The sequence below is a fragment of the Chelmon rostratus genome, chromosome 22 (genome assembly GCF_017976325.1).
Source record: "Chelmon rostratus isolate fCheRos1 chromosome 22, fCheRos1.pri, whole genome shotgun sequence".
Taxonomy (NCBI): Eukaryota; Metazoa; Chordata; class Actinopteri; order Chaetodontiformes; family Chaetodontidae; genus Chelmon; species Chelmon rostratus.
In genome coordinates this window covers 20123813-20139897 of record NC_055679.1, presented here as the reverse complement: position 1 = coordinate 20139897, position 16085 = coordinate 20123813, and the positions used below count along the sequence as shown (strand labels likewise).

At 48.0% G+C, this 16085-nt stretch overlaps 1 protein-coding gene across 7 annotated transcripts in view; it reads right to left on the bottom strand.

Annotated features, from left to right (window-relative positions):
• lrp6 (low density lipoprotein receptor-related protein 6) overlaps positions 1 to 16085 on the bottom strand; it is a 40609-nt gene that overhangs the window by 22487 nt on the left and 2037 nt on the right. For 4 of the 7 annotated variants that reach the window (XM_041963737.1, XM_041963739.1, XM_041963740.1 and 1 more), the window contains exons 2-6: positions 13276 to 13672; positions 4616 to 4813; positions 4054 to 4250; positions 2471 to 2605; positions 610 to 1006 (exon numbers count right to left, since the gene is read on the bottom strand). In XM_041963737.1, coding sequence (XP_041819671.1) covers positions 610 to 1006; positions 2471 to 2605; positions 4054 to 4250; positions 4616 to 4813; positions 13276 to 13672 — 1324 coding nt within the window. The remainder of the gene's footprint in view (positions 1 to 609; positions 1007 to 2470; positions 2606 to 4053; positions 4251 to 4615; positions 4814 to 13275; positions 13673 to 16085) is intronic. The other 3 variants (XM_041963738.1, XM_041963742.1, XM_041963743.1) reach the window with 1 other exon arrangement.

Below are 16085 nucleotides of genomic sequence, written 5' to 3'. Positions count from 1 at the left end.
CTTCCTTATTAATAACTCTGTTCATGCTGTTTGTCTATTTTGACTCATTTTATCTTTTTCTGCTTTAGCTTTATTCTGCTGACTCGTGTTTGTTTTATCTCTCTCCTTTAATGAACCCGCAGCGTCCTCATCTGATCAGTCTGTCCGGCTGCAGGTGAGATAACGAAGCCTGATGAACTTTCCAGGTGTGTCATGAGGCCGAAGCTCAGCAGAGTGTGTGTGAGTGCTCACGCTGACACGATGCGACCATCGTATGAAAACTGACTCGCTAGCGTCTCGAGTGTGACGAGGCGTCTGAGAGGTGAGAGCCGGAACATGACGATCATGTGATCAAACACAAATAAACAGACTTTGAGCTGCGATCGTTTGGTCTGAACTGAGCCGATCAATAAGATGAGGCTGACTGACGGTACAAACCTGTTAACTGACTCGGACAATGAGAACAGTCATATTATTAATTTCACAGTCAGCTGAAGAAGACGGCGACCTGCTGCTGAAACTAAAGGATCAGTTAGATTTAAATCTCTTTCACATAATCAATGACTTCTCAGATAATCAATTTATCAGAAGATTGATTCTTCAGTCGTCCTCAGCTCGTCAAACACTCACCCAGCCATGGGGTCCAGTACGATGGCTCTGGGCTCGTCCAGGTCTTCAGAGATCAGGATTTTGCGCATGGTCCCATTGAGCCGGGTCACCTCGATGCGGTCCGTCCCGGTGTCGGTCCAGTAGAGGTTCCGGGCGATCCAGTCTACGGCGATGCCGTCGGGATGGTTCACCTGAGACGTGACCACGAACTGGGCGTCGCCGCCGTCCAGCAGGGAGCGGCGGATGGCCTTCACGTCGTCGTCCGTCCAGTAGATGTATCCCTCCACCGGGTCGTAGTCGATGGCGATGGCGTGGCGGATGTCATCCACCTGCAGAATGATGTCGGTGAAGTCCGGCGTGTCCAGAGAGATTCGCCGCAGGTCTGTCCGCCGAGCCAACAGCAGCATCTGAGTGGCACCTGAGAGGCGGCACAGAGGTCAAAGGTCACTCATTTAAACCAACAGGGAAGCTGCTTTAAAGGGCCGGTTCACCCAAAATACAGGAACCAGGTGATCTCTGAACCCGAGCAGCGCCCGACCGGCAGACAGGTCGGACTCCATGGGTACAGTCTGCGTGTCATGTTTAACAGAAAGACACGATGCCAGAGGACTGAACGATTCTGTTTCCACACCTGAGCGAGGAAATTAAACACGTTTTCCTACAAAACCAAAGAAGATAAACGTCTCACAGACATTTGAAGAGATATTCAGTTCACACTCACATCAGGCAGAGACGCACAAACCTGTGAGGGGCTGACGTCAGGGAACATTAGGAAGTATTATGATTCAGCAAATAACAACAGTTTCCAGTGACTTTCTGTTGGTGGATTCAGCTCTATCTAGTCAGATAGAGGGGGGGGGCACATTTAAACTGGGGATTCAAAATCAGCCCAATCCAAACTGGTTTTTGTGGCGACGCTAAACAAAAGCAACAAATTAGCAAAGCTTTAACATCCCAAAGTGAACAGCGTGAGGCGGGTGGAGGAGGGCGAGGGTTAGAGACGTGGTCTCTTCAGGTCTCACTCTCTCTGGTTGAAGACACAGAAAGAGCCCCCCTGAAAGAGTTAAAGGCCGGCAGTGAAAGGGGACATTGTCTGCAGGGGGAGCATGTGATCCCGTCCTTCACAAAAGCTTCCCCGCCTTCACTCCTCCATCGCTCTGCAGGCGACGGCTACTGAAGCAAAAAATGTTCAATAAAAGAGGCGGAGGACGGGAGGAGGGGGGCATTCAAACAGGCGGCCGGGCACGATGGAGGGGGTAACCATGGCAACCGCAGGTCAGCCCAACACCTTTACCGCTCTGAGAGACGAGGAGGAGAAGCTAACGAGGGAACGTGAGAATCTGCTGCAGAAACACAAACACACACTAATGAATTCAATCTGCTCGTTTGGGCTCGTAAACAGTTACACAAGAGGGGGGGGGGGTTCTCTTTTCTTTTTTCTCCCTCAAATAATAGATAATCTCCAAACTTCTACGTCTTTCACTGACGCACTTCAGGAAATATTTGGAGCCTTTAGTGTTTCCACTCGAGTGTCTCTGAAGCCAAACTGCAGAAAAAGAGAAAGTTTTTCACTTTCAAATCCTCTTTTCAACGTTCGACTGTGGGGGGGTCGTCGGTCAGTGTTTCTGCTCTACGTCCAAACCTCAGGTGAGGAGTCTCAGGTGGACAGAACGGACTTTTCTTACATCATCAAAGACAAAACCTTATAATAATAATAATAAAAAGACATTTCAAAATAAAACCAAGAAACTAGCTTCAGTCTGACCCGCAGAGTGTGAGTGTGTGTGTGTGTGTGAGAGTGTGCGTGTGTGTCTGTGTGTGTGTGTGTGAGTGTATGAGTGTGTGTGAGTGTGGGACGGTTCTGAATGACGTGCGTCCTTACCGTCTCTGCAGGTCTTCCCGTCCTCCAGCAGCTGGACTCCGGTGGGACAGGCGCACTGATAGAAGGGCTTGACTGGGGACAGGAGACAGAGGTGGGAACACCCTCCGTTCTTCACAGAGCAGGGACTGCTCACTACTGTCAACACAGAGGACAAAGTCAAGTTCACTGACGCTCCTTCATCTCTAATCGTTACGTCTTCATCACAGTCTCATGTGGACAATCTTCAGCTCATATGAGACTGAAATGCTGACGTCTAACATGGGAGACATCTTCAACTGTCCCAGCTTATCGTGTTTAAAAGATCAACTGATCATTTCCTGTTGACTGATCGATTCGTGGCTGCAGCTGAGTATCTGTCACCTTCAGGTCCAGCAGACGTTCACAGCTGTGAAGCTTCAGACACGATCATGTTCAGATTTTAATTTAAATATTCCTCAAATGATTCATGAAGGTTCGTATATTCTGACAAACGACCATCAGACGGATCGACGGATCGTTTCAGCTCGAATCAGGATACGCAAAGATCGCCAAGACGCTGTTTAAGGCGTGAAATTTGTCAAAAATCCAGTGATGATTTTTCTGAATCTAGCGAGTCAGTGGCCCTTGAGGAGGAGGAGGAGGGGGAGAAACAGGAGGAGCAGGAGGAGGGGGAGGAGGAGGGGGAGGAAAAGGAGGAGGAGAAGGAGGAGGAGGAGGAGGAGGAGCAGGAGGAGAAGGAGGAACAGAAGGAGAAGCAGGAAGAGGAGGAGGAGAAGGAGCAGGAGGAGCAGGAGGAGGGGGAGGAGGAGGGGGAGGAAAAGGAGGAGCAGGAGGAGAAGGAGGAACAGAAGGAGAAGCAGGAAGAGGAGGAGGAGAAGGAGCAGGAGGAGCAGGAGGAGGGGGAGGAGGAGGGGGAGGAAAAGGAGGAGGAGGAGCAGGAGGAGAAGGAGGAACAGAAGGAGAAGCAGGAAGAGGAGGAGGAGGAGGAGCAGGAGGAGAAGGAGCAGGAGGAAGAGCAGGAGGAGAAGAAGGAGGAGGAACAGGAGGAAGAGGAGCAGAAGGGGGAGGAGAAAGAGGAGGAATAGGAGGAGTAGGAGGAGGAGGAGAAACAGGAGGAGGAGGAGGGGGAGGGGAAGGAGGAGGAGGAGGAGGAGGGGGAGGGGAAGGAGGAGGAGGAGGGGGAGGGGAAGGAGGAGGAGCAGGAGCTCTACAGTTTGACTACAGGAAGAAGCTCTAAAAAGCTAAATCTGAGCTTCATTCTGTTGATTGTGTGACTTTAAACCAATCACAATCATCCTGGGCCCTGGACGCAGCGACGGCGGGCCAGGCTCAGTACAGGATCAGGAGCTTGTGGCCGTGGGGGGGCAGCTCTGACATTAACATGGCTAAATCTCTGCGAGACAAAAGCTAACAGCTGCTAGCTTGTCTACCTTCGTACTGTTAGCTAGTTATGCTAGTTTGTTGCTAGCTGGGAGCCTGTTGTTGTCGTTTCCCGTAGCGACGGTAACACGCATACAGCCGGCGGCCTTCAGTGGATCGGACTATAAAAACCTGAAAGATAAACCTGATCCAGACTCTTCGTCTGAGAGGACGTCTGAACTCACTGATCTTTTGTCTCTTGGCGCTGAAGACGTGGATGTCCATGGGGGAGAAGATGTCGGAGTGGACGATGCGCTGTTCTGCTCCGGTCTGCTTCCTGCAGGAGTGGATGGAGTGGGTGTTCCAGTCGGTCCAGAACAGAGTGTCCTCGTACAGGGTGAGGGCGAACGGGTGAGGCAGCTCTCCTTTAACCACCACCTCCCTGAAACACACGGCAGTCAGACCTCAAACACACCTTCACACCTGCACATCCTCACTTCCTGTTACATGAAACTCTAAACTGTGACGGAGGATTTGATCCATACCGCCCACCATCAGCAAACTTTTGATGCCACTCACTGAATAAACTGCTGGAGAAATACTCAAATTCAATTTCTATCATTCTTTGCTAACGTGCTATCACTGAGCTCAACATTTCACTCCTGTTGACGAGTCCTGCTGAGTCTTCTTCACTGAACGTTAACAGCAGTGAACATTTCTGATGTCTGACTTCCATTCAGCTGAGGCGTCTCCTTGCATTAAAGGACATAGTGTCCCTCTCCTGGACCTGAGGTCCTGGTTTCGTACCTGGACGATCCGTCCAGGTTGCAGCGGTGGATGAAGTTGTGCTTGGCGTCGGCCCAGTACAGTTTCTCCTGGCTGTAGTCCAGCGTCAGCCCGTTGGGCCAGTAGATCTCTTTATCGATGATCATGGAGCGATTCGTCCCATCCATCCCTGCCCGCTCGATCTTTGGGATCTCGCCCCAGTCCGTCCAGTACATGTACCTGAAGACACACGGGGACAGACAGGATCAGTGTATCAGTACGTGTCCCTGTCAGATGTCAAGATGGAAAACTCCTTTGTTCTACTGGTGACTGCTGATTTACTGAAGAAGCAAACCCAAAGTGATGACAGACAGGCAGACAGACAGACAGGCAGACAGGCAGACAGACAGACAGACAGACAGGCAGACAGACAGACGCCTGGATCCAGACAGACAGACAGACAGGCAGGCAGACAGGCAGACAGGCAGACGCCTGGATCCAGACAGACAGACAGACAGACAGGCAGGCAGACAGACAGACAGACAGGCAGGCAGACAGACAGACAGGCAGACAGACAGACGCCTGGATCCAGACAGACAGACAGACAGACAGGCAGGCAGACAGACGCCTGGATCCAGAGAGACAGGCAGACAGACAGACAGGCAGGCAGACATACGCCTGGATCCAGGCAGACAGACAGACAGGCAGACAGGCAGACATACGCCTGGATCCAGGCAGACAGACAGGCAGACAGACAGACAGACAGACGCCTGGATCCAGAGAGACAGACAGACAGACAGACAGGCAGGCAGACAGACGCCTGGATCCAGAGAGACAGGCAGACAGACAGACAGGCAGGCAGACAGACGCCTGGATCCAGGCAGACAGACAGACAGACAGGCAGGCAGGCAGGCAGGCAGGCAGGCAGACAGACAGACAGACGCCTGGATCCAGACAGAGACAGGCAGACAGACGCCTGGATCCAGGCAGGCAGACAGACAGACAGACAGACGCCTGGATCCAGACAGACAGACAGACAGACAGACAGACAGACAGACAGACAGACAGGCAGACAGACAGACACTGCTGCTGCTGTTTGCTCCTCTGGATGGAGGAGCTCAGTGACTGATGCTGGGAGGGCACAGGTGTTACTACACACAACAGGTACTATTACACGCAGGTTACTTCACTAACAGGTAAACTCACTGGTGATAGTTATTGTTAGAAGTATAAAACGAGTCAGATAATTTTCATATCAATAAAATGTCTGTAGCTCGTTCATTCTGAATCTCTGATGACTTCACAACTATCATGAGACTTTCTGTGAAGTCTGGTTTGGTTTTTAAATGTACAAAAACCAGGACGTTTTATATGAAGTATATATTTGTATTATTTTTACAGTACAAACGTGCTGCTGGATTTTTACTGCTCTCTGTTGTTTTTATGTTTTCTGTCTCCTTTCATCTGTCATTAAGGTTTCTCTGCATTCTGCTCTTTATCTGCTGGAGAAGTTCATACCAGACTTGATTTCCAATAAAAACAACCAAACACGTTCTGGAGCTGCTCACAGACACCAACATGAAAACAGTTAACAGCATATTCTTCATGTACTAATACACAGCTGCACATCTCACCTGCACAGGTACACAGACGGCCTTCTGATTACTAGAAAATGTGTGAAATTAGAAGATTTTACTGCTTATTGATTGAATATTTGAATTGAAATATGTTGGTGTTGGTTAGTGGAGGTGTAGCACTGCTGCTCCCACGACAACATAATATTTTTATGATCATTATTATTACGTGAACACCTGTTTGCAGGTCAGACGAGGCTTTGCTGAGACTGCAGGAGAATCAGATCTGATCTTTGAGACGGACCGTCTGCTATCTGTTAGCGATCAGATCAGAGTCGTGTGTCCTGACATCACCAGCCTATCTGCAGGGGTTGCTGTGGTAACAACGTAGGCGTCGGTCACTACGTACGCCGGTGATGCAGCTTTCCAACGAAGCTCGACAAACTCCGGCTCTACCTGTTCAGGAGCTTCCTCCTGAAGTTAGTTGGAGGAAGCAGCAGCTCTGATGCTTCAGTCACTCTGGACTCTTCAACAGAAACACGCTCACACAGATCGGGTGTTTTGAGCACGTGGTGCAGCCGACTGTGAGCGTGATGAAGATGACCTGCAGCTGTAAAACCCCGCCGACACGTTTCCTTTAACACGACCGCTTTCTGCTGCACATCAGGACTGTAATCTGCTGCGGGGGGTTGTAGGAGGGTGTAGGAGGGCGGGGTCACTGCTGTGCAGCCAATTCTCCTCTTTGTTCGCCTTAATTACCATCACAGCTGGACTGCCCCTCTGCCCCCCCCTCCACCCATCACTAATCTCCATCCCTCCCCCAACACATCAGGCCTCCACAAGAGCCGGACCGGAGCGTAAACTCCACCACTGAGGGGGAGACAGGGGGCTTCGTGAGGGGCGGAGCCTGAACCCTCGTCCAGGTGACGACCACATGGTGACGCTGACAAACAGGAAGTAAGAACAAAACAAAAGAAGCCGACCTAAACGTGTCATTTCCTGGTTTCAGTCAGTGATCCACTAAAAGAAAGTGACTGTGTGTCTTTGAGCTGAGTGATCGTCTCAGGCTGACACTTCAAGAATCCTCAGTGACCAGAAAAGGTCAAATTATCTCAAATTATCTCAAATTATCTCACGCTGGACAAGAAAACAGCAAATATGGACGTTTTTATTTCTGTCCTCTATCACAGATTTATCATACGCTGTTTACTGTTGTTTACTGTTATTTACCTTGGTTGCTGGTTTTAAGACAACATTAGTGGAAAAGTGGATCCTGGACAGAGGTTTATACTCAGCATGCTGAGGATCAGGTACTGGTGCCGGCTCGGTTCGTACTGGTTCCAGTCTCAGACACAGACGGGAGGGTTTCTCTGTTTTGTGTCACAGTAAAGTGAATCTCTTTGGGTTTTGGAAAATAAGATGTTGGATAATGTTAAATCAGGCTGGTAATCGGCCTGCTGGTTATCGACCTGCTGGTTATCTGCAGAGCTGCTTCAGGCTCTGAACGTCTGTGGGAATTTTCTCTGGACACAAACTTGGTTAAAGAGCTCATCAAACTGAGACAGTCTTTGTCTTTGACTTGTAGCTGGTGGGAAAGAGACGGCAGAGGTCGGCAGTAAGTCAGAGGCAGGAAGGACTGAACGGAGTCGGACAAAAGCCAGATGGGGGGGGGGGGGGTTGGGGGGTTGGAGCTGCCGCTGTCCAAAATGAGCCTTTTAATGAGTCCAATTACACGCCTTTTAAAATCTGTCTGATGTAACGACGAAGCCTCTCCATCTCGGTTGTGTAACGGCCTCTTTGTGGAGGCTTCGGCTCGTCAACACGGTTACATACAAACATTACTCTCACTTCTCATGTAGGAAGTCACTGCCTGGGGCTTCTGAGATGGGCAGAACTGGGGGTTTTATTAGATGTTTCTGATCAAAAACTCAAACAGTCCCCCCACCAGGACCATTCAGCGGGTTATTGTTCTGACTAAACAAGATATTTAAAGACGCCACTTTGGACTTCTGGACATTTTGACTTCTAACAACCTGAAGCAAAAGGAACGACTCATTGATTAATGATGGTGGGGGCTCCTGCAGAGGAACAAAGACCACCTCTGCTGCCCCTGAAATCCCTTCACTCCAATATAATGTCGTCAGAAGTATCAACGCTTCGATACATATTCAATACCACGAGTTTAGAGCGATCCAAACCCTGCCTCAGTGGATCACCAACACAAATCTGAGGGGTCACTGTTTTCCTCTCTGACTCTAAATAAAGTAGATTTTTCCTCATGAAATAATGAACACTTTTATCTCTGCAGGCCAAAAACCTTCAAACGTCACAGTTCAAGGAGGAAAAACGATTCTCTGGTTCAACTGGTCACAACTTTATTAACAACACAACCTGTGACGACACAAGAAGAAACACGGTGTGGGACTGCTCGTTCAGGTCAGCCTCTACCACACTATCAGGTTTACAGGCTGAACTGGTCATGTGACCAGCTGCGTCATGATCTAGATGACTCATCACTTCATATTCAGCATAGTTACATAACTGCTGTAACAAACGGTGAAACTCTGGTCAGTTTTCCAGAACTCGGTGTGTCTAAATGTCTTGTTTTAACCAGCTAACAATCCAAAAATATACTAACAGGTGGATTCATCACAGCTCAGTCAGGGCTGGTTGGAACAGCTCAGGTACTGGACTGAACCTGGTGAGCTTCTAGATAATAACCTTTCATTGCAATGACTGTTTATACGCTCACATAAACAACAGGTTGTACAGGATCTCTTGACACGTTTCCTTCATCACCTACTTGACAACAGGTGAACAGAACAAACGCAGAAGCTTTTTCAACCCGACTGCAGCTTCAATCACATCAGTTTAAAGAGGGTGAACTGTCACACATGTCGTCTGTGGAGCAGAGGAAGAAAAGGAAAAACCAGCACAAAGTATCATCTCATCCTCGACCGCATGTTTCCAAATGTAAAAGTGACCCACTAACAGAGCTGCCGGGCCTCCCCACGTAATCCCATTCAGTCCAAGACAAAAGCTTCAACTGGTAACCTGCCCAGGAGCCTTTAAACGCAGCAGCTGGTTGGGTTTCACTGCAAACAAAGCAAACTCCAACTACCGAAGAGCTGTGAGCTGAGACTAACCTGCACAACATCACTGAAGGGTTTCTGTCTCCACACCAGCATCAGGAGGGACACGGGAACAGGCAGAAATACAGCCTGATGCTTCATTTGACCCAACACTGAGAGGTGAAACATGCACAGAACAGATGTGTGTTGCAGATTTCACTGCACTCAAACATTCAGGTGGTTTTGGGTCCAGGCTGAACGACGGAGCTCAGGCCGAGCAGGAAGAGGAGAAAACCCTCCGGTGAAATGCAGAGAACACAACACGTCCCCTCACCACAAGAGCTGCATTGTATTTGGTACCTGATGCATTAATCATCCCAGTTGAACCGAGTCCAGCTCTGCGTTCCATCGTGGATTTGGAGAACCAGTTTTCCTCAAAGACTCTGCAGCACTACAACAGACTGAGGCCGAAACACTCAACACAAGCGTCACACTCTGTAACTCAGGCCAGCTCCTTCTTTCTACCTCGCTGAGGAGCTTTTAGTAGCTAACTCTGAAGGCTAATCGTGCTCGTCGCTAACGTGGAGACTTTATTCTGACTGCAGGGGTTAAACTAAAACTCTGCCTGACCTCTGACCTTTTTACTTCACTGTAGATTTCTGTTTGTTTAGTGCTGCTCTCCAATAAAGAAAAGCAAAAACTGAGAATCGATCAAGAATCAAAAAACAGACAACAAATTAATTCTAACTGCAGCTCTAATACAGACACACACACGCACACACACACACACGCACACACGCACACGCACACACACACACACACACACACACGCACACACGCACACACACACACACACACACACACACACACAGTGAGGCAGCAGAACATTAACACCCTGCTCTCACTGGAGACCAAACAGGAAGTCATTCACTGTGAAGAAAGAGTCAAAAAAGTCACCTGACAGCATTCAACTTCATTCAAACAACAACCAATCAGCACTTTTGATTCTCATGACCTCACACTCCATCAACCTCCACAGCTTCACTACCTGGACTCCATCACACACGGAGGAGTGTTCAGCAGTCCACATAGTGAAGCTGGGCGGTGAATCAGAGCGGCCCCCCCCCTGCACCACCTTCCTCCGCTGGAGAAACAAAACAGCTGCTGCAGCAACAATGAGCCTTTGTGAAGCACACGCAACAAACACAACAACACAGAGCAGAACGTATGCAACCTATTTACTGCCTCAGTGAAGGAGCCGCCATGCTAACGAGACAGGTGATGCACGCACGCACGCACGCACGCACGCACGCACGCACGCACGCACGCACGCACGCACGCACGCACGCACCGACAACCACACCCACTGACTCCGGGTGGCGAGTGATTAAATCAGAAGCTGGTGCAGGTATTTGAACATGTGATCACAGCTCTGTTCGTCCTGCAGACGATGGTGAATCTACCTGAACGTCACAGAAACAGCTCGTTTAACGTCTCCTTCACACCTGCAGTTTGCTTCACACACAAACACACGAACAAACAGCAGAGCAACACCAACATGGAGAAACAGCTGTACAAACAACGAGTTAATGACCTGCAATTCATTAATAAAGCCAAATACAGTCCAGTCAAACCCTCCCAGTCCACTGGCGTCCATACTGGGACAAAGCCAGTAAACGTGAAGTCACATGGACGACCGCTAACTCACTGATTGGACAATTTTGGTCTGTCATCCTGCATGTGGGAAAAAACCTGATGATCCTGAAGATCATGATCAGCGTCTCAGGTGAAGTCTCACACACGTCATCTACGGCTGAGTCTCACCAGTGGACGACTGATTTCTGGCCTGTTACACACACACCAGCCGACTACGTCCTCCACTAACAAAACACCGAATGTGACAAAAAGCAGAAGAGCGGTCTTCAGTTCACGGTTTATCCAATGAGAGCCGCACCTGTCGATGGTCCTGCACCTGCAGCACGATTCAAATAAGAGCAGAGAAGAAACTGACAGGAAGTAAAAACAGCTCGGTCACAAATGACAGCCTGAAACAGCTAATCCAATCCAAAACAACCATCTGTGGAATGATTGGCTCTGACGCTCATTCTGCCAGTTCAAGCTCGTCCTCTGGGTCAGACAACATCGATGAATACTTGGCCTCTGAAAAGGTCGGGGGAGGTCAGAGCGTGAGGTGAACTTCTGCTCTCCTGACCTGCTTTTACTGTTCATGCATCAGACAAAACAAACGTGACAAAAACAACTGTACGATCAGAATAAAGTCTCCAGAGAGAGCGGCGGCCCGGGCATCAGCCAGCGGCTCGCTGTGACTTTTATCTCTGATACTGTGCCGGATCAAACAGCGAGCGGGGAAGAGTTTCCATGAATAGAAACCCAAGAGAGACGAGAAAGAAAGACGGCGAGCGAGAGGGAGAGCGACAGCCCCAAATTTAAATAAAACTAATGAATACATTACAGGCCTCTTTTATCTGAGTCCTAATGGATTTACATCCTAATCCAACGGCTCTCTGGAGCCCGACCCTGGTACCACGGAGACAGACAGAGGAGGAAACGTGGTGATGAAGGACAGCAAGAGGAGTCAGATCTACGCCTACAGCGTGACGGTGAGCCCGTCAACTGAACGCGACCACCGCTGTGCTCTAATGACGAGCTCCCGTGTTACAGAAACATGAGCTGAAGTCATGAAAACATCTGAGGATGGAAATACTGAACACACCTGCTGTTTCCCACCATCGATCAATCTGAGGGTTTTTCTTCAGTCTCAGAAACATCAGTTAACACTGAAACATTTTTGGCATCTTTGGAAATTAGATTTTTACTAGAAAATGAAATAATACAATGATTATTTTCATTGTTGATTCATCTGCTGATGACATTCTCAGTGTAACCAACTGTAATCAATGTAATCTATTAAAAATGAGTAAATAATGAAAAATGTGCGTCACTGTGACGTCTTCAAACGTCCAACCAACCAGTTTACTGAGAGACGCAGCAGGAAAGACAGATTCACGGAGGTTTGCTGATCATCAGAACAGGTGCTGATTGGTTTTTGAAGCTCAACTAATCGATTAATCAACTCATTATTTCTGAATCTTAGAAGTTGGTACAGTAGTTTAAGTTTGGAACAAACAGGGACAGTAAATGTTGGATGCTGACTTCAGGTGAGCATGTGTGTCCACAGGTGAGAAACCAGCCGGCAGTGAGTGAAGCTTCAGTCTGTAAGAATAAAACATATAACAGCAGCCACACCACCAAGCTCTAATAAAAACTAATAAATCAATCAATCAATCAATCTCCAATTTAACATCCTCCTCAGCTGCAGAGAGCGAGCTCCTCATCTCTTTTCTTCCTCCAACAACCAATCAGGCTTCAGTTTCCATCACGTCTGTCCAGACTCATATATATATATATATATATATCCTTTAATTAAAGGAGTTCAGTGTCTTCACTCAGAGACTGTTTGTCCAGAGCAGTCCAGAGGACGGACAGAGAGCTTCATCACATGGAGCAACAACAATCACCTGAAGATCAACATCAACCAATCAGCTCGATGCTTCAGATATGGACGCTGCTGCAGAGAAGCTACAGACTGAAACATGGAGGCTTCACACATGTTGAACCTGCAGCTCAGAACATGTTTACATAAATGTGATGTATGATATCTATGATGTCATAGAGAAGCTGACCTTTGACCTTGTGTATTGTCAGCTGGACAAGCTGAAAACACGACGCCTGCGCTGTCGCAGACTCATAAAACCCACAACAGCGACGCTGCTGTTGGGTTTCCAGGAGGATTCGATGTGATTGAGCTGCTGGAGGAGCAGCTCAGTCACCTGCAACCCAATCTGATCCCAGACAAGCTCCGAACCAAGCAGCAGAACACACCTGTCCCCCTGTTCAGGAATCAACAGGTGCGTTCAGCCGCAGTCAGATCTTCTCTTCTGTGTTCGCACATTCGACGAGTTTTAACCACAAACGCGCCCAAAGTGAATCTGCACTCTGCTGTGAACCTGAAAGCCCCCGAGCAGGTCGGACTCACCCTCGTTCTGGATCCAGAGCGATGGCCCTCGGCTGGTCCAGCTCCTGCCAGAACAGAACTTTCCTCAAAGACCCGTCCAGCTCCGCCACCTCGATCCGATTGGTTTCCGAGTCCGTCCAGTAAAGTTTACTCCCTAACCAATCGCAGGCCAGTCCGTCCGGGGAGGCCAGACCCGGGACCACGGTCTGGATCGCGCTGGCCCCGGACTGGTTGAAGACGGTGCGTTTGATGGCCTCCTCGCTCACATCGCTCCAGTAGATGAGGCCCTGGGAGTAGACGTAGTCCACGGCGGCGGCGTCCTCCAACCCCCCGACCACCACCGTGGCGTTGGCCTTCTCGTGTGCCGCGTCCACGAGTCGAAGGTCCCGCCGGTTCGCATACAGCAGCAGCGGCACGCCTGGCAGGGACAGAAAAACACACCGTTTAAAATGTGTTAAAAACACACAAAAATACACCATTTAAACTGATAAAAACACAAAAATACACCATTTAAACTGATAAAAACACAAAAATACACCATTTAAACTGATAAAAAACACACAAAAATACACCATTTAAACTGATAAAAACACAAAAATACACCATTTAAACTGATAAAAAACACACAAAAATACACCATTTAAACTGATAAAAACACAAAAATACACCATTTAAACTGATAAAAAACACACAAAAATACACCATTTAAACTGATAAAAACACAAAAATACACCATTTAAACTGATAAACACAAAAATTTACATTTACAATTTGTTAAAACACAAATGTATACAATTTAAAACATGCTAAAAATATCATCTAAAATGTGTTAAAACACAAGAGAAATACACAATTTAAAACATGTTAAAAATACTTAATTTAATATATGTATAACAAAAATACACCATTTAGACCGAGTTAAAACGAACACATATACTCGAACACAAACATAAAGAAAAGCCTCTCGGCGTCCGGGATCGACTCGGCTCACAGGGGGGGCTCTTACACTGCAGCAGACTGATGATGTGGGTTGTTTGGTGACACCTACTGAAGAACTCAACCCCCCTGAAGGACCTTACAGATAAAACCCACTGCTGATGCGATGCTGAGGAGGCGAGCAGCAGCCGCGGCGCTCTGCTTCCTCTCTGCTGGATCTTGGCGCTCGGCCTAAACCACAATTTGACACATGGAGCGTTACAGCGCCGCGTCGCCTCACAGAGGAGGTCACCGAGAGCCCCCCAGCTCCGACCGCCGGCCTGTTTTCACTTCACGCAGGAGGAATTTCCTTCTCCAAATATTTACTACCTCACAACGTTAAAACCTGGACACAGGTCACTGCTGCCAGGAGGACACACGAGGACATCTACACACACATTACTGCGTCCATTCATCTATACTGTGGTCTCTAAAATGCTTCTCCACAGTCCAAGATAACATCTTCAAATGTCTTGTTTTATCCGTCCAACAGCCCGAAACCCAGAGAAGTTCAATTTACTGAGACACAAGACAAACTGATGAAGGAAATCTTCACATTTTAGAGGCTGGAACAAGCAATGTGCCCTGCTTTTGTGTGAAAAATAGCACAAATGATTCATCGGTGATCAGAATTGTTGCTGAGAAATAAATTTTCTGTCAACTGACTGATCAAATAATTGTTTCAGCTCAAGACAAAACGTCCTTTATCACCATTTAAAGAGCAGAAGCTTCTCTGATCTCAGATCTGCTGTTCTCTCTGTTTTCTATCACAGGAAACTGAATCTTCTTCAATTCTGGACAGAGAAGACATGTGAAGACGTAGTTTTGGACTCTAGAAGACTGAAATGGACATTTTATAGACAAAACAATGAAGACAACAACCAGCCGGCAGATTAATGTCACTGAATTCAAGATGTTTTGACTGAATCGTTCGTATGAAAACACCAAACCACGAACGCGTCACGCGTCTTTCAGATCCTCATAAAGCTCAGGAAGCGTCACGTCTCTCCTCCACAGGTGGCTCCACCACAACAGGGAGCTTCAGGTGGTGTCACTACCCTCTTCACCTTTCATTGACCTTACACCTTATCACAAACATCTGACCACATCCACCATGAACGAGTATCAGCCTTTACTGAGCAGACACACATACAAGCTTTCAACCACATCCCACAGGCTTCTTCAACGAACGAGACCTGCTCAGGGTGTCCTCCACGGAGGAGACAACAACCACAACAAGTGAAACCAGAGTTTCACTTCTTTGGTGCACAAATGGAGAAAACTACAGTGAACAGATAAACACGAAGTGATGGAGGGAGTCCAGAGGCGAGGATTCAAAACCAGAGAGGAGACGTGTGGATGGACGGATGGATGGATGGATGGATGGATGGATGGACGGATGGACGGATGGACGGACGGATGGATGGATGGACGGATGGACGGATGGATGGATGGACGGATGGATGGATGGATGGATGGATGGATGGACGGATGGATGGATGAAGGTGGAGGTGTAACCTCTGTTGTCTTCAGCAACAAACAGGTTAAACTCTGTGCTGCCCTTCAATGGAACTTAAACTTTTTTAGGAGACACAACGACTGGATCACTGAGCAGAGCTGATCTCTTACACTGGATTTAATTTGCTGGATTAGTCAAAAACTATTTTATCAATAAAACAACATAGAAACTCATTAGATCATGATCCATATTATTGATCTGAAGTTACAAACACACGACAGAGACTCTCATGTCCGTCACCCACACTTGATCGTACAACGTTTGGGACACTTGAGCTGAAACTGACAGCTTTAAATATGATCCGATATTAAACTAATCCCACAGTTAATCTATCAAT